Consider the following 19,672-nt stretch of genomic DNA (forward strand, 5'->3'; position numbering starts at 1 on the left):
GGCTGTTCTCCTACTCGTTGCCGAAGAGTTGGGCAGTGGGTGTATTTACCAAAATCAAGGCTGAAAACAAGTCCTGCCTCCTACAGATTCCCCCTGAAGTCCACTGGATCACAGGTCTGACCAAAGCATTCTTGCAGTTTTAAATATCAGGAGTGGCTCCTTCAGACGGGCTATCTTGAAAGCACAGAGTAGTCTCACCCCTTAGTCCTAAACAACCAAAGGATAGAGATGGCATCAGATTTTAGTAACTTCCTGCTGTTCTCTTCTATTTTCCCAGTACTCCAGCTACTCTCAGTTCTGATTTTCTCCAGGAAGGCTTTTCATACAGACCCCAGTGAGTTCTCCTTCCTCTGAAAACCTTAGCTATTTTCGTTATTGTTATGGTTTTGTATTTCCTTCCACTCTTGTGCAACACTAGTTACCTGAAGGGGATTTTAAACATGCTTGTCTGACATCGACTCCCTTAGAGGTCTCTTTGGTACCAGTGTTCACTTTCACTCTATTGCCTCCTGCCCATTTGCTATTCAATTCTTCCTGCCCTTGCCCCTGAACTACATGGCGTTGAGTAAGCGTATCTAAAAGTTGGCAGTGCAGTGGAAGTAGATGGCAAGGATGTTTCAGGTGGTGCTTACAGGTCTCAGGTAACACATGAAACCCGTTTCATTAATAAAACCAAAACAAGGGGTCCTGTTGCATGCTCCCCCATAGGAAATACTTTACAGCTTATGGGATCCAGGCTATAAATAACTATGCCAAGTCTGTGAAGCATATTTTTTTCGTCAGTTTATCCAGATCAGAAGCTTCTGAAAGTCCAAAGCCCTTGAGATTATTTGCTTTGTAATGATAAAAATGTGCAAGGTACTTCCACATTTATGATGTCATACAGACTCCAAAATAATGCTGGAACATAGTCAGGAATCATTAACTCCATTTCATAAGTGACTCAGAAAAGGGAGTAACTTGCCCAGGTTTATAAAGGACAGGGGTGGGCTTTACAAGGACAGGGGTGGGCTTGAGTTCTGGTCTTTTGCATCTGAATAAATATTGACATCGTGAATATTCAGAGTTCTTACTCTGTGCTAGGTCCCACATCGAGTGTTTATACATGTTATCCCGTATATAGTCATATTGCACACAGACGAGTTAAGTTTAGAGAGATTAAGTCACTTGACCTGATGACCCACAGCTAGTGAAGGAAGAATGGAGACCAGAACCCAGGTCTCTGGCTCTAGAGCCTTTGCTATTATGCACAGACCAAGCATCTCCCAACTCCAAAGGTCCTGAGCTTCCCTCACAGGGTGCTCGTGATGTGGTGTCAGAAGAGAGGAAGACGCTCTGGTTAGCCCCACTCAGCCAAGGTAACGCTAATGGTCGGTCAGTCCTCAAAGAGCTAGGATGCCCTTCTTCTCCCTGCTTACCTCTGCCTGGCCCACCTCTCCTCCCTCAGATCCAGGCCTCTGCAGAGGGCTGGCCCGACTCTGGGAGCATGCTGCCTGTTGAGGTTAGAGAGCTAGGCCTGAGGAAAAGGGATACATTTTTAGCAATAATAATTATGCAAACCTGGACATAGAAATATAATCCAGAAGGAGGCTTCATTTGCACACAAAAGAGCTCTACTTTGAAGGAGAGGCTTGGAGAATCTTTGCATATACAATTTATATAAGCAAGCTTCATAACAATATCCTTTTCGGTGAAATTAATTTAAAAATATCACTTGGGTATAAAAGAGACTAGGAAAAAAAAATCTGTATAAAAAGCAAATGGGGTTCTTAAACAAGCCCATAAAATCTCTTCATTGACACAGAGATTTGGGTCAGCAAGGAGACTTTTTGAAAGATTCTTTAGGTATGAAATACTGGTTAGGAAATGCCCTCTACTGGTTGGAGGTACGAAGATGGGGGTTATCAGGACAGGGGCCTTGCTAAGTCCTGAGGATCTCGCTGTCTAAAAGTTTCCACACTCAAGGGCTCCAGGCCCTCCATATACATCACAGGATAAGTGCTGTGATTCTGGAGTCAGAGAAAGCCAGGGCTGGATTTAAGCTGTGTGCTTTCTTCTCCTACTGAAAATATAGAGAAATCTATTCTCACCCCTGCAGTCAGAGTGATCCTTCTGAATCAGATCAAAGTACTGATCTGCTCAAAATCCTGTGATGGCTCCCCACTTCCCTTAATGGCAGCCTACATCCTTACAGGAAGCACTGGCCTGAGGTCCTTTTAAGTTCTTAGTAGAAACCCAAGCCACCTAAGGTGACACCTGTTAATTTCCAATCACCCTGACTCATATTCTAACCTTGTTCACTTTTCTCTAGCCACACTGTCCTCCTGGCTATTTGTCCTCCGACAATGCAAGACGCAGCTCCCACTTGATGGCCCTTGTATTGCTGCTTCCTTGGCCTAACCAACGGGTTCACCTCCTTTATGTCTCTGCCTACATATAAACTTCTTAATGAGACTTACCCTGTGAAATTATTACTATCTCTGCCTGCACCCCTTTACCTATTTCCCCTATTTTTTTCCCTGATCACCTTCTTAGTATACAATTAATTTATAAATTTTATTCTTTTTTGATGTCACTTTCCCCTGTAGTTCAATCTACGTAAAACTAGAAGTGTTTGTTTCAGTCATTAATAGATTCCAAGGACTTAGCATGGTGCTTAACATATAGTACGTGCTTAATAACTTATGGCTGAATGAATGAATGAATGTTTAATGCTCACAAGCCACTTCCTCTCTAAGCCTCCGTTTTCTCTTCTCTAAATGGGAGTAAAAATAATACTGCAATGAGCAGCTGCTGCTTTTGTCTACCTGGTATTCCTTCTACATTAGATAAGAGAGCTCCTCCTTCCTAAACCCATTTCATGTGGTCCTGATAGCAGCAATCACAGGGTTGCTATTGTCACCCGGCTGCCCTGGCAATCAGGGAATAACACCATTTCCCTGGTCATGGTGGTGCACAAAAACGCATGCGTTTTAAGCAGGGCCAATCCATGAGACTAGGTCAATGCTCTCTGGATGAAGGGCCATTTGGAGGAGCCTCTGCTGGCAGGGCCATGTGGGCTGTGGCTGTCAGCAGTGATTTTACAGACTCTTGAAGGCAGCTTGCTTGGGATGTACCCAAGCAGAGTCAGGCAAAGCAGGGCAGTTGCCTCGAGAAAGAACAGACCTCGTGCTCTTTTTGAAAATAGGGTCTAGCTGGAAGACAGCTGAGGCAAACAGACCCTGGGAATGGACAGACAAACTGAGGAGCCAAAAAGCAGAAATTCCTCTGCCTAGGATGGCATCCTTCAATTTTTGCTTGGCAAATTCCTGCTTATCCTTCAGAACCTCATTTGAGGACTTCTTGCTCCTCTAGATCTCATGGGCTGAATTGATCACGATTCCCCTTGTGCCCCAGGGTACCAGGTTTCAACTGTATCAAATTCATCACTACAAATTGTAGTCATCCATTGTGTTCATTTGCTAGAAATGCCACAACAAAATAGCACAGTCTGGGGGGCTTAACAGAAATGTATTTTCTTATGGTTCCAGAGGCTGGAAGTCCAAGATCAAGGTGTCGGCAGCGATGTTTCCTTCTGAGGCTTCTCTCCAAGGCTTCTCCCTGTCTTCACTTGGTCTTTCCTCTTTGTGTACATCCCTGGTATCTCTTTGTGTGTCTAAGTGCCCTTTTCTTAGAAAGACATGAGTCAGATTACATGAGGGCCCACCCTAATGGCTTCATTTTAACTTACTTACCTCTTTAAAGGCTTTATTTCCAAATGCAGTCACATTCTAAGGTGAGAGTTAGGGATTCAACATAAGAATTTACAGGGACAAAATTCATCCCATAAAATCTACTTTCCTACTTTCTCCACCAAGTTATGTGAGGTCAGATGGAAGCTGCTTAATAAATGATTAAGAAAGGATTAAAGAGATGAGTGAATGAAGAGAAATCATTGTGCTGCCTCAGGGCTAGACAGATCCTTCCTTTGGCCCCAGTGGTCTCTTTCTAATCTCTCCTCAGACTTGTCTGGGAAGATTAAGTCTTCCAGAGAAGGCTGAGGTTATTGGAGTTTCTTCTGCCCTGTTTCAGGGTGGGCCAGGTGCCGAGGGGATGCCTAAGTGCCAAAGGCCAAGAATCAGTTTTGTTATTTTAATCCCATTTAAAATCTTTCTATCCTCTACTCTCTTACTGACTTCTCACATCTGGCAAATTTCCTGAGCTGTCAATTCTCCTAAAGTAGCTATCACTTCTCTCAATTCTTGTGAGACTGGCAGAAACCCTGACTAGCTCTTTCTACCCTAACTAGCTGGTCTGTCACCACCGTCCACACTTTAATATACCTTGTCCTTGTAATCTATCTGAAATCAACGCTAACTGTGCCATTCATGTACTAAGAAAGTTCTGATCTTCCCTACTATCTAAAAGTCTAGGCACCCTTTACATTCCTCCACATGCCCTTCAGACCTTTTGTGATATTCATTTCATCCATCCAGGGTCCTCTGTGGTCTTCACTCTCCTGCCACAACAAGGCCACGTCTGTGTGCCTCCTCATGTGTTTTTCCACAGTCTGCAACACATCTCTTCCCCTTCTCCACAAGGATCCCATGCTTCACAGGCCAACTCAACATTACATGCTTATCCAAAGCTTCCCAAGAACCAAGTTTAGTTATACTTTGAGCTGTTTACCATAGACTCTACCATTTTGCATTATAGCTTTTTTGTGCACGTGCATTTATCTACATCTGCTAGACTGTGAGTGCTTTGATGGGGAAAAAAAAATCGGTCTTTTTTTTTTTTTTTTTTTTGAGACAGTCTTGCTCTGTTGCCCAGGCTGGAGTGCAGTGGTGCAATCTCAGTTCACTGCAACCTCCGCATCCTGGGTTCAAGTGATCCTCCTGCCTCAGCCTCCCGAGTAGCTGGAAATACAGGTGTCCACCACCATGCCTGGCTATTTTGTACTTTTAGTAGAGATGAGGTTTCACTATGTTAGCCAGGCTGGTCTCAAACTCATGACCTCAAAAGATCCACCCACCTCGGCCTCCCAATGTGCTGGGATTATAGGTGAGAACCACCACACCTGGCCAATCAGTCTTATTAATCTATGTATCACTAGCACTCAGTATATATTTAGAATATAAAAGATACTTATACTCACAGATAATTTCATAATAGTTAGTTGACTTCTTCTGGTTGCCTAAATGCGCCAGGCATAGAGACACATATGGATCTGACCCAGATATAGACACACCATAGCCATGACTTGCGGTAGTATGCTAAGGGATCAATAGAGGTGGAAATGAGAAAGGCTTCCTGTGGTGGTGGTATGTGACCTGAAGCTCATCACTTGGGTAGCAATTTTGTAAGTAAAGTGAAAAATAATTATTGTTCACACAGGGTAAGGGTAAGGGAAAGCATTCCCAGTGGAAGTAAATGACCCAATTGGAGAAAAATAAGAAGCAGGTAGAAAAAAGGTTAAAAGGCTTCAAGAATACTGAGTGGCTGCAGTTAGCTAAGAAGTAAGAATCATTTGCTGAAAGTCTTCATATTGAAGTAAAGGTCCCTGGCTTGCAACACAGGTCACCTGTTTCCATGAACTTCCAGATAGCAGCATAAAAGACGAGAGCCCACATATGGGATGACTTAAATTGGTGCGAGGAAATGTGTGTGTCACTCTGATCGGGGGTGGTACGTGCTGCGTTATTAGGCCCAGCCTGAGGCCACAGTATAGTCATAAATCAAGAAGCGGGTGTTTAAACAACAGTGGAAGTGTTAAGGAAACATGAAGTGGCTGACCTGTGGGGCTGGGTTGTTCCTCCATACGAGAACTTCTATGACTAATGATGTGGGTAAATAAGTGCTTAACTTTCTTATAACCACACGTGTAATTTATTTAATTCTGGGGTACTATGCAGTTCTGTTGAAGCCCCTTCAGATGATGGTGATCAGTTGAAAAAGGTTTCCCTCCACTCAGAAGAGGCTGGAGCCTTGTTCTCACAAAGAAGATTCTTTTTTTCTGATAACTGGGATTAATGTATAGAAAGGTGAGATTTAGGAGTAGCCACCCACTTTTCTAGTTTAATTTATAGCTCTTGAAAGTCTACCAGTAGATAATCATTCCATTGGATATTTAACAGCCTTTAAAATGAAAATGAAAATAAAAATATCTGGGAAGAAGGTGGGTCTTACTTTAGGATTTTTTGGATCACATTCATCGGGATTCATGAAAGTTGAGTGAGGAAAAGGTCTAAAAGCTTATGGGATTGCAGGATGACAAGTAAATGAGTAGAAGCCTAAGACTGGCCACCTGCCCTACTCATTAACAGCTGCCACTTTCCCCCTCTAAGCCTCAGTTTTCTCATCTGTAGAAGGGGCTAATAATACCTACCTCATAGTGTTATAAAGATCAAAGTACAAAGTCAGACACCTATTCCTAGACATGATATATTTCTTAGATGTATATAAAAGTCAAATATATTTAAGTTGAACAAGCATATATATTGTAAGAAAGAGCTGGTCCCAGATAAATATAAATCGCAAAATTTCTAATTACACCTTACAATTTCTGTATAAAAATCTTTATTCCTAGAAATATTTTTAGCATTTTATTTCTATTCTTTAATAATTGTTTTAAATTGGATTTTATAATTGAACAGAACGACAATGAGTGTAAGCCCAACGAATATTGAGGTTCATCAAGGTCATCAATTGTTTGCTTTCAGTACACACATTTCATTTCATTCATTCATTATTCAATCATTCAACTGGAACAACAAAATGACTATGAACTACTTGGCAATTTAGTCTCAAACATGTAAGAATTATGAAACTTAGATTGATTTATCACTTTCATTTTAAAAATTTTAACCGTTTTTTAAAAAAGTATAAAATTCAGTCAATATTCATGTAAGTCCACAAACACTGAAGAACATACATGTCAAACAGAACTTTTGGCCTCCAAAAATGTCCTGGGGATAATTCAAACAGTTTTTTTTTAATTAATGATCATGAAAGTCTAAATTCAACATACACATAAGTTTCAGGGGTGTCAATGTAACATATAGATAGTAGAACAGTTGAAAACCATTACTAATATATCTAAAATGTTTGGGTTAAGGCATCTTCCAAATCTAAAGAAATATTAGGAATAGGATATCATAGGGTGATGCCAGAGTGAGAGAAGAAAGCAAGAAAAGCATGCAGGCAAAGGGTAAGTCCTGTTCAAAGACATCATGCATTTCCTGAGAGCTGGCGTAGATCAAGCTCATTTTTTCTCTGTGTTATTCAGGATATCTTCTTAATGTAGTCATTCTCAATCCTGGCTGCTTATTCAAAACATTTGTTATTCCCGTAAAAATAAGTCAATGCCTGGGACCCACCCAAGGTCGATTAAATTAGAATTTCTGGGGTGGCATGCAGACATGGGTTTGCACTTACGCTGCTTCAGTTACAAACAGCATGGTAGTGGGCAAATAATTTGACTTTTGCATAACAACTTTCTCATTAAAATGGTTACTGATCTATATCACAGATAACTGTCCAGGTTTACACCTGATACATGAAAAACTGCTCAACATACACTACTTTCCTCTGTATTAGTAGACAATGCTAAAATAGGCAGACGCGAACAGCATGTCTGAGAGATCTTATAATATTATCAAATAAAGCAGGCTGATGAGAGGATGCAGATGCCAGGGAAAATAACAACATGCTCCTCAGGAAGTAAGCCACTTGCAAAGCATCTGCCAGTTTTCTCAGTCTGAGATGGGGCACCATCCATAAGTCAGTAGGTATGACTGTTTCTGACCTGGTCAATGGAAAGTGGAAAGAGAGCTTGCTGGTAGATGTGATGGAAGAGGCTCAGCACCCCAGAGAGCTCTCTAAGGAACAGGGCATGTTAACCAACCTACTTCTTGCAACTTTTCTTAAGCCGATGAATATTTGATTGGATTAACTCTTCATAATGAAAGGTTACATCACAGGATCAGAGGGTTGGAATTTATAGTTCCACCCCCCAGCCTCTGAGGAGGGTAGAGGAACTGGAGATTAAGTTTAATCACCAACGGACAACGATTTAATCAATCATGCCTATATAATGGGGCCTCCATAAAACCCCCTAACAATGGGGTTCAAAGAGCTTCTGGGTTGCTGAAGGCATCCATGTGCTGGAATGATGATCCACTTTCTGTGAGCAAATTATTGAACCTGAGGATAGGTTGTTGAGAACGTCTGATTTGTGGCCAAGTTGGACAAAATGTAGGTAACCTGTGGACCCACTACTTGCAATCAATGCCTTAAGTTGTAGGGGAGAGTGGTCTTGTGGGACTGCGCCTTTAACTCTTGGAGTCTGACATTAATTATTCGTAGATCATGTCAGAATATAATTGAATAATTGGACACCCAGCTGGTAATTGCAGAGAATTGAAAAACTGGTACCCCACACATTTGGTGTCAGAAGGGTTAGCAATAGAGGAACCATTTCATTGGCTTTTAATTTTTTTAAAACCTTCCTTTAGTTTTTGCTGTACTTTCTTTAACTTCTGGAGATAACCACATAAATGACTGATTTCCACTTATGCTCTATTTTTATATATTTATTCAAGACTATAATTTCATTATCTTTTTTTTTTTCAAAATATTTTAAAACTTCCACCTGAGGTTGGGAGTTTGAGACCAGCCTGACCAACATGCAGAAACCTTGTCTCTACTAAAAATACAAAAATTGACTGGGTGTGGTGGCGCATGACTCTCCTGAGGCAGGAGAATCGCTTGAATCTAGGAGGCGGAGGTTGCAGGGAACCGAGATCACACCACCACACTCCAGCCTCGGCAACAAGAGTGAAACTCAGTCTCAAAAACAAACAAAAACAATAACAACTTCCATTTTGGTTTCTTACATGATCCATGGATAATTTAGAAGTATATTTCCCTCCTTTCAAAACTTATGAGAGTTTCAAATGATCATTTACTGATGTTTATTTTAGCTGAATTGTGATTAGAGAATACATTCCATGTAATCTCAAATCCATAATATATGTTGAACCTTGCTTTATACTCCAATAGAAAGTCACATTTTGAAATTCTGCATGTGCTTGAAACTTGATGTATCCTGGAGTTGTTGAGTGCGGTGTTCCGTATCTATACATTGCATCAACTTTATTAATAAAATTGTTGTTCAAAACATTTGTAGGCTCACTGATATTTGGTCCGCTTTCTCAATTACTGAGAGAGATGCATTTTAAAAATCCACTATGACAGTAGATATACCTATTTCCCTTGAAGATACACAGTTTTGCTTTTTGTTGTGTACGTTTGAGACTCCACAATTTTAAATTTTCATGCAGTTAAATTCTTGCAATTTTTAAAAAACTGTTATATTTCTCTGGTGAATTAAAACTTTTCTTATAAGTGATCTTGTTTTTCTATGCTAATGGCTTTTGTCTTAAGTTCTAGTTTGTCTTAATATAGTTGAATAAGTTAAATAACTTAACTGAATAACTGGTTATTCAATTGGTTACTGTTTTCCTGAAGCATCTTTTTTCTTTCTTTTATTTTCAATCGATCTTCATACTTACATTTAAGATGCATCTCTTGAAACAGCATGAAATTAGACTTTTTAAAAAAGTCTAAAATCTCTTCTTTTTACAGAAGTATTTAATCAGTTACATTTATTGTAACTGTACAGTTTTGGTTAAATCTCTCATATTATACTGTGACTCACACTATCTTTTTTTTCAGAAAGATTACTTTTATCTCTCTGGTTATTTTCTGCTTTCTTAGTTTGGAGATTATACCATCTTAATATTATTTCAGTGGCTACTCTCAATTGTATCATGTAACCTCGACTTACATTTTAATATCAATCTTTACTTTTATATTATTTCTAGACGATGGAAAACATTTAGAATACTTTAACTCAATTTACTCCTTCCTGATTTATACCTAAATATTGTTAGATATAAGTCATCATTTTACTTTATTATTTTATATTATTATTTTATAATATAATTTTCAGTTTTATTTTTACTTAATTTTTTTTGTTTTGCTTATTTCACAAGTCTCAGAACCTCCATCTGGAATCATTTTCCTTAAAACTGAAGTGAATCATTTAGAATGTCTTTTGATATGGTTCAGCTGTGGCCAGTTCTGTCAGTTTGGGTACGTTTGTTAACATTTTTGTTTCATATCCATTCTTGATATATAGTTTGATGGAGTATAGAGTTCTAAGTTGGCAGTTATTTTTATTCATTAAATTAATTCCTCTGTCCTGGCTTACATAATTGCTGGTGAAAAGGTAGTTGTTCATCAACTGCCTCTCTTTTAATGATGATCTTTCTCTTTTTCTCTGTGGTTTTTAAGATCTTCTCTTTGCCTTCTGTTGTCTATAGTTTCTTTATTATGTATCTTGGTATGAATACTTTTTGTTTTCTAAATAGGATTCACTTTTGGAATAGTACTTTCTATGGGTTTTGATATGCATCTACCATTGTCATACCACAAAGAATAGTTTAGATGACCTAAACATCCTCTGTACTTTACCTATGCATTCTTCCCTCCCCTCAACCTCTGGCAACCATTAATCTTTTAACTGTCTCCACAGTTTTGCCTTTCCAGAATGTCATGTAGTTCAAATCACATAGTATGAAGCTTTTTGAGTTTGGCTTCTATCACTTAGTAACACTCATTTAAGGTTCCTTCTTGTATTTTTATAGCTTGATAGCACATTTTTCATGTGAGAAGGAATACTGTTTTATTGATTGAATGTATCACAGTTTATTATTGCTCACTTATTGAAGGGCAGGTTGCTTCCAAATTTTGGCAATTATTAATAAAGATTCTCTGAACATCTGTGGATCTTATGTCCACCCGTGTGTACACATAAGTTTTTAATATATGCCTTTTCAATGTTTCTATTTAAAATTAGGCTTCTTGGAGCTGTGAATTGTTGTTTTTCATCAATTCTAGAAAATTTTCATTATCTCTTCAAATATTGCCTCTGTTCCTATTCTCTATTTTCTTTCTATGTCTGATAATTCCCATATCTGAAATATTTGGATCAGTGCTGCTGATTCTCACTCATGGTATCTGTACCTGTATCCTCGGTGCTACTCACTGCCCTTAAAAAAATTATTTACAGGGGCTGCCCAAGCCTTTGTATGAAGTTATCTTCCTCAAAGAAGATACGGGTTTTTTTCCTGCCAGTCATTTAGTATACTATCAGTCCCTAACAAGTTTAGACCAAATCGATGGTTTGAACTTTCTTGGATTGCCCTGGTAAAATCATTTGTACTTCTGTATGGAAGCCAGTGCTTAACTTGTAACCTTCCTGGGAAAGATTTTCCTTTTTTTCCCTTTATACATACCCTCTCTGTTCAGTGTTAAGGCAACTCTCCTGTTCCATGGGAGAATTAAGAGTATAATAGTGTTAATTCATGCATACCTTAAGATGAACATGTAGTTCTTCAGAATCCAGCTTCATGTGAATCTGTGTAGGTATCTATCAAACCCCAGATTTTTTACAGACTTTCACTTCTGTTGTCCTTGAGGTGCTAGGCAGTCAAAACAAACGTGCACATTCATTGTTGTTTCTTCTAGGAAGACAAATGCTCTCTGGGTAAAACTGATTTTGCATTCTCTCTTAACTTTTAGGGTTCTCACTTTCATGCTGGCTTGATTTTGACCTAAAAATTTTTCACCAGCTTGTAGCATTATGATGTTTTTAAGAAAAAAAAAAGTAGACATATGGATATCTATCTATCTATCTATTTAAATTTCATGCAGAATTTCTAGTAGTTCTGGAATAAAAATTGGTCAAAGTAATTTAGCCCATCATGTCTAGAAGCTGACATTCCTTTAAATAATATTTTTGAAAAGGAAAATACAGTGTTTTCTCCGTGAACTCTAATTTTATTCAGGCACTTTTTATGAAATAATATTGCTATGTCAAGTATGTTATCGGTTGTATAGTGGGAAAGCTATACTAAATATTTGGAGTCTTTAGTGGGTTTTCAGAGTTATGTCTAATCTCTTCTCAGCAGATGTTGAAGAGTTAAAACAGTTGCATTTCAAAAGAAATAGTTGCATTTACTATATAGTACTATAATATGGTTCTTTTGATCATCGTATTGTGATTTAACTCAGACATGTTCATTGTTTGTGCAATTTCTCCAAACCCCTGAAAGATGATATATATCCCTCTGGCAGGAAACCAACACTCTAGAGTGGCACTGGGTTATTTAACCACCCTGATAAATAATTTACACTTGGGGATATTATGCAGAAACCTTTTCAATTAACTTGTGTTGACAGAGAAACTAAATATAGTAGTCTGTGAAAATTTTTTTAACGCATTCTTGACCTATCAGGCACAAATAATCTTATTTGAAATAACATCTACTCTAGAAAATGAATATATAAAAGAGAAAGATTTTGAATAATAACTATATTTGAGGGCTAAATATCTATGATTTTTTTTATTTCAGAGGAAATTTTAACTTTTTCTAAGTACATCGTTTTAGTTCACTAAAAGAAGGATCTGCTGGTAGAGTAAAAAAAGTCAAAGGTTCTAAACCCTAAAGATTTGGGTCCAAATCATGGCTTCAGATGAGTCACTTCAGTTTTCTAAAGCCTTGTTTCCTTATCTATAAAATAGGAATAAGAATAGCTTACAATGCTGTTACAAGAATTAGAGATAATATATGTAAACTATCTCAAATAGTAGTTTTTATTCTAGAAATAATTTTCCCTAATGAGTTTAATCACATTTCCTATTTTATTCTATTAACTGATGAGCCATGGTCTTAGGGATTTGCAAGAATGTGGCGTTATTTTAAAAAGAAAATAAGTCTTCTTTAGTTTTTTTCCTACATGTAAACTTATTTGAAACTTAATTAAGAGCTGGAGTAAATTAATACTAAATATGGCAAAATTAATTGTGTTGGATTTAGCAAGTCACATCTGTCAACTGAAGACAGGCTGCTTACTAAAATACACAGGCATCTGCAGAAAGAACTAGAAGATGGTAGTCAATAATTTGACTGAACTATACAGAAGTTTCTAGGGGAATTTGTGGCAGGATGATGATGATGATGATGATGATGATGATTGTCTGTATGCTTTCTTTGTAGACATTCTAGTTTTCCTTATACTAATTCCCAATTACCATTGACTATCACTGTCAAAAATAATGCCGCATTTTCTTAACAGCATTTTCGTGCCTACGATTTTGACTGTTAAATACGAGTGTTAAAGAAGAATCCAGCATTGTCTTCACAAGCCAGAAGAGCTCTCTTTTCTTCAATAAAGATGGAACTCATTTCCTAGGGTATAATAAGAGACCATCTACCAGGACAGCCAAATCAGCTCCATCTACCTTGACTATCAGTAATGTGGTAGACACTTGAGCTTTCAGGTCATTAATTAACTAATTAATTTGTCAACCTAATATTTTGTGAGTGATTGATATATAATAGCCCCACACCAGATGTTAGCAGGATGCAGAAACGGTTCAAATAGATTCCTGCTTTCAGTGTACTCACAGTTTAGTGCTTGACCACTCACAACTAACCTTTGAATCCCTTCCTATCTCTACTTCTCTGACTTGATTTGCAGCATAGACATATAAATAAATATTCCTAAGGTAACCAAGGATTCGGTCATGAATGTCTTTCTAATCCATTCACACTACCCAAAACACTTATGCAGGATGATCCATCACGAGTCATTCTACAGTCCTAATCATGCTGGTTGCTGAAGGAAGCCTCGTATTTATTACATTTTTCCTAAATGGAACACAGCTGTGATAAATTAATCTGTTCACCAGAAATATATTAGGAAATGAAGTATCATATTTCTCATATAGGAATATCTGTATCCTGATATAGATTTTTCTCAACTGTCAGTGTCTAAAACTGTGACTAATATCTTTCTATACCTTAGCTGTGTCTTTGAATGCGACTGGTTCACTCGGCCCCTTCTACTTCTCTGTCATACAGCAGAGACAAAATGTTTCCTCAGTCAGGCTAGAAACATTTAAATGATAAACACTTATTTAAAAAAAAAAAAGTCACTCAGATGCAGTAAAGTCGGCAAAACAGAATGCATAATTACAAGGCCCACTTAAAGAGACACATCCAGAGCATAAATCTCCTGCTTAAGGATGGGCCTAATGCAGATACTACTGCTAATGCCACTAAACATTCCATCTCAGAAGTCACTTCCTGTGCTCTGATTCTAGAAGAGCTAATTAAGATTCTGAGTACAAGTTGCCTTCCCAAATGGATTTTCTTTATTGGGATACATTTTGCTACCCAAAGAAAATTTTCCTGTTCTTTTGTTGGTTTCTCATTATTGACAGATATTTTGACAAATTCAAATATCTGAGGCTACTAAGCTAAGGCTGAAACATTGTAAAATTGTGATTAAAGAAATGTCATACTGATTGCCTCTCTTCCCCCAACCCACCCCCAGTCCTTCAAGTGGTAATATTCAATTTCTTTGTGCCTTCTATATATGCCGTGGCTTGGTCATTTGCAAAGTGATTTTAATTACCAACTTATGTTTTTCCTTTCTGGTCAGTAATCCTGCTAGACTACATTCATTATATAAAACAGAATCCATCCCAGATATTTTAAGGAGAGAGGAACAGAAAACAGTAAAGTAAGTATATATAAAATAATGGGAAGGGCTGGAAGAATTGCTTAGGTTCTAGAAATAGAAATGACTCCAAGAATACACAAGAACTGACCTGCGAGGGGAAGGTAGTACTTCTGCCCAAATCTGCAACTTCAGAAAGGTGTAAGACCTAAAGGCTGCCAATGGAAATACAAGTTAAAACACATGGATTCATGTGTGTCATACTAGGATCAAAACATCAGGGAACTGGGATCAGGATACCACCGCCACTGCAACCTCCTCTCAACACCCATCAGGAGGTGAGTAGACATGGAATCATTGTAGAGTCTGCCCCAGTTGCCTCTTGTTATAAAAACAAAGAAAAAAAAACTAAACAAAAATATGACTCTGTTTCTATGGCCTTTCTTGCTAGAAGAAAATAGCTAAAAACGGTAGGTAAAAAGGCCTGCTCAATTGTCCCCTCAACATCTAATTTCATGGGTATATGTTTGCTGGAAACTGGTTTTCATTCATGACATAGGCAACATAGTTTTTGTTTTTGTTTTTGTTTTTAAATTGTCCAACTCATGCAAGATAAAAAAGGGCACTCTAGATGTAGGTAGGAAAGAAAACTGAATACCAGTTCACCATATCCAAGATATTTCATGTTCCATTTGTCTTATGTTCCTATGTTCCTACAAATATAAAATAAAAATTTATGCGAGATACCCTATCTTGCACATAGTCTACTCTTTGCATGCAATCTCTTAAGGCAGATGTATGTATGCATTTGAGAATATGGTTGAAATTGTACCCTGGAGTTGGTTGTAAATTATTATACTTAGTAGCCTACTGCATGAGATTCTGTGTCGTACTATACCTGAGGATGCTATAACTAATGATTAAGTATGTAATAAGTTCATCATTGAACATCCCTATGCCATATATAGGCTTAAGAAAAAGCCAGACAAACCTCCACTGAAAAAAGAGCACACTCATATGACTTTTTACATCCCACATTTACTTTAATGAAATATGGATCCCCCAATCTGCTGTTTCTTTCCTTTCTACTATGCTACAATACTTTTCTTATTTAAGAATAATCACTTTTTGGTAGCTTCAGTTATTTGTTTCAAAATGTCCGGTACAGTTATCTTCCTCTTTTCCAGTTCATAAAGAGAAGATGCAAACTGTGTGTTCAGTGAAGAATGAAAAATACATATCCAAGCCTTCTCCAAAAAGGCCTCAGTGACTTTTGCAACATCCTCAACTTCATTTATCTATAGGATGGCTTTTGATAGCTTTATGTAAGCTTTTTAAAGTTCAGCCAAGCCAGCTGCATGATCAACACAAAGACAATAGCTCCCACACACAGGGTTACATGGATTAAAGAACCCGATCCATCAGTAAACCTGCCAGATGGCAGTGGAAGAAAGCTTGTAACTCTCTCACTTTCATTTCAACAGCAGCAAACAATGTTCAATGTTTAAAATAAACTCTTCCAGATGAGCTAAAGATAAACTCTGAGGTGGGTGGACTTGATCTTGCTAGGCTGCAGCTCTGAAGTGTTTGATTACATTAACACAAAACCCCTGGGTAGAACCCACTTCTGTCAACAGAATGCCTAGACTCAAACACCTACTACACGAAGCCATTTCCTGTGCTTTCATGGGTTGGTGGCAGAAACTCGCTTTGCTTTTTTCACAAACTAATAATGATTATATATTTTTCTGTGCTCAATATTTCCTCAAACCGTGTGGATAACTTCAAGATATAACTAAAATGCCAACATATATGTATGTCTGCACAGATAAAATGTTTTGAATCTGTTTACAACTTAAAATTCTACTATTTATTCACCTTACTATTCTCATAGTAGCAAAAGGCGGGGTGGCGGGGGTGGGGGGCGGCTATTAGGAAGATTTAGAACCAATTCCATTCTGTCAAAAGCTGGAGAACTATCTATATCTGTGGGTTATACCAAAAAGAAAAAAGAGGAAGGTACAAGTGCTTAAGTTCAACATTATAAAGGAAGGTAGAAACTTCTTTGTTTTTAATAGACTCTAAAACCCCCAACTCAGGACAAACTAGGCTGGACTAGTTCATATGTAACATGGCAACTTCCAAATATAAAATGACATACTGAAAAATAACTTTATTAAACATTCAGAAACTTATTTATCACAATTAATAGGAGCTTTTTAAATGAGAGAGAGGGAAACAAAACTGATGATGAAACTAAATTTTAAGAACTGGCTGCAAAAACACTTTAGGACCAAATATATCAAGTTATCAATTCAATATACTGGTGCATTTTAAAAAATAAAACTATTCCCAAATTTCGATTAGAACTCCTTGGAAAAATACGCTTCACCACACAGAACACACTTATTGTCAATCCCACCAAACAAAAACTCTTCCGATATGAAGTGATACCCCTGCTGTACAATAGAAGCATTCTTACTTTGAATTGATTGGTTACATTTAAAAAGTTGATTAAAGCAGAAAATAAAAAAGATGAATGATACGTACCACAAAATGTTTGAACTTAAAGCATGTTCATTTCTTTGTCTATCTTCTAATATAAGGCTAGGGGTTCAGCTGGTATCTTTGTTGTTTTTCTTTTTGAACATGGAATCACTTGGATTTCATTTTCTTACATTGTTCAAGAATACCTTGTTTTATTATGCTTCACTTGACTGTGCTTTGCAGATACTGCGTTTTTTTTTTTTTTAAACAAACTGAAGGTTTGTAGCAACCCTGCAGGAAGCAAGTCCACTGGTGACATTTTTTTCAATGGTTTGTGCTCACTTCATGTCTCTATGTCATATTTTGGTAATGCTCAGCAATATTTCAAACTTTATGGCTGGGGGCAGTGGCTCACGCCTGTAATCCCAGCACTTTGGGAGGCTGAGGCAGGCAGAATCACGAGGTCAGGAGATCAGGACCATTCTGGCTAATACGGTGAAACCCCGTCTCTACTAAAAATATAAAAAATTAGCTGGGCATGGTGGCAGGCGCCTGTAGTCCCAGCTACTCGGGAGGCAGAGGCGGGAGAATGGCGTGAACCCAGGAGGCGGAGCTTGCAGTAAGCAGAGATCACGCCACTGCACTCCAGCCTGGGCGACAGAGCAAGCCTCTGTCTCGAAAAAAAATATGTATTTCAAACTTTATTATATTATCCGTAATGGTGATTTGTAATCAGTGGTCTTTGACGTTATCATAGTAATCGTTTTGGGGCACTAGGAGCCCCGCCCATATAAGATGGCAAATGTAATTGATAAATGTTGTGTGTGTTCGACTGCTCCAGTCATTCCCACATCTCTTTCCCTCTCGTTGGGTCTTCCTATTCCCTGAGACACAACAATAGGCGTTCAAGTGAAAGAAAGAGTCTCACATCTTTCAATTTAAATAAAAAACTAGGAACTATTAAGCTTAGTGAGGAAGACATGTCGAAAGCCAAGAAAGGCCAAAAGTGAGGCCTCTTGTGCCAAACAGTTGACCAAGTTGTGAACGCAAAGGAAAAGTTCTTGAAAGAAATTAAACATGCGATTCCAGGAAACACATGAATTATAAGCAAGTGAAACAGCCTAACGTTGCTGATATGGAGAAAGTTTTAGTGGGCTGCCTAAACTGATCTTCTAAGATCAAATCAGCCACAATATTCCCTAAAACCAAAACCTGATTCAGAGCAAGGCCCTAATTCAACTCTATCTGGGTTGAGAGAGGTGAGAAAGCTGCAGAAGAAAAGTTTGAAGCTAACAGAGGTTGGTTCATGAGGTTTAGGGAAAGAAGCCATCTCTGCAACATTAAAGTGCAAGGTGAAGCAGCAAGTGCTAATGCAGAAGCTACAGCAAGTTATCCAGAAGAGCTAGCTACGAACATTGATGAAGGCGGCCACACTAAGTGATATGGTTTGGCTGTGCCCCACTCAAATCTCATCTTGAATTGTAGCTTCCATAATTCCCACGTGTTCTGGGAGGGACCCATGGGATGTAATTGAATCATGCGGATGGGTCTTTCCTGTGCTGTTCTCGTGGTAGTGAATAAGTCTCATGAAATCTGGTGGGTTTACAAGGGGAAACCCCTTTTGCTGGTCTCTCATTTTCTCTCTTCCCTGCAGCCATGTAAGACGTCCCTTTCACCTTCTGTCATGATTGTGAGGCCTCCCCAGCCACGTGAAACTGTGAGTCCATGAAACTTCTTTTTCTTTATAAATTGCCCAGCCTTGAGTATGTCTTTATCAGCAGCGTGAAAATGGACTAATACACTAAGCAACAGGTTTTTAATGCAGACAAAATAGCTTTCCATTGGAAGAAGATGCGGTCTGAGGCTTTTAGAGCTAGAGAGAAGTCAATGCATGGAAACAAAGCTTCAAAGGACAGTCTGACTCTCTTGTTTAGGGCTAATGCAGCTGATGACTTTAACTTGAAGTCAATGCACATTTACCATACTAAAAATTCTAAGGCCTGTAAGAGTTATGTTTAATCTACTCTGCCTATGTGCTATAAGGGGAACAACAAGGTCTGGATGACAGCACATCTGTTTACAGCATGGTTTACTGAAATTTTAAGTCCACTGTTAAGACCTACTGCTTAGAAAAGATGCCTTTCAAAATATTACTGCTTACTGACAATGCACATAGCCACCCAAGAACTCTGATGAAGATGTATAAAATGATTAATGTTTTCATGTCTGCTGATACATCTAGTCTGCAGCCCATGGATCAAGGAGTAATTTTGACTTTAAAGTCTTATTATTTAAGAAAAACAACATTTCCTAAGGCTAAAGCTGCCACAGTTATTCCTCTGACGGATCTGGGCAAAATAAATTGAAAAATCTTCTGGGAAAGTATTAACCATTCTAGATGCCATTAAGAACATTCATAATTCATATGAGTAGGTCAAAATATCAACAGAAGTTAGAAAAAATCTGAGTCCAGCCTTCCCTCATGGATGACTTTGAGGGTTCAAACCTTCTTTGGAGGAAGTAAACACAGATGAGGTAAAAATCACAAGAGAATTGGAAGTGGAGCCTAAAGGGTGAGTGAACTGCTGCAATCTCATGATAAAACTTGAAG

At 38.2% G+C, this 19,672-nt stretch overlaps 1 protein-coding gene across 21 annotated transcripts in view; it reads left to right on the forward strand.

The window, feature by feature from the left end:
- The window catches only part of LOC105479897 (uncharacterized), a 226,813-nt gene that overhangs the window by 205,978 nt on the left and 1,163 nt on the right, over positions 1-19,672 (forward strand). For 17 of the 21 annotated variants that reach the window (XR_011611489.1, XR_011611480.1, XR_011611483.1 and 14 more), the window contains 2 exons: positions 14,557-14,637; positions 15,762-16,289. Coding sequence is in view for 1 of the 21 variants with exons in the window: in XM_071076265.1 (XP_070932366.1) it covers positions 18,716-18,778 (63 nt within the window). In the remaining 20 variants the exon portion in view is untranslated. Of the gene's footprint in view, positions 1-13,313; positions 13,391-14,556; positions 14,638-15,761; positions 16,290-18,715; positions 18,779-19,672 lie in introns of those variants that run through there. The other 4 variants (XR_011611511.1, XR_011611510.1, XR_986155.2 and 1 more) reach the window with 3 other exon arrangements.

Source organism: Macaca nemestrina, chromosome 13, assembly GCF_043159975.1.
Source record: "Macaca nemestrina isolate mMacNem1 chromosome 13, mMacNem.hap1, whole genome shotgun sequence".
Taxonomy (NCBI): Eukaryota; Metazoa; Chordata; class Mammalia; order Primates; family Cercopithecidae; genus Macaca; species Macaca nemestrina.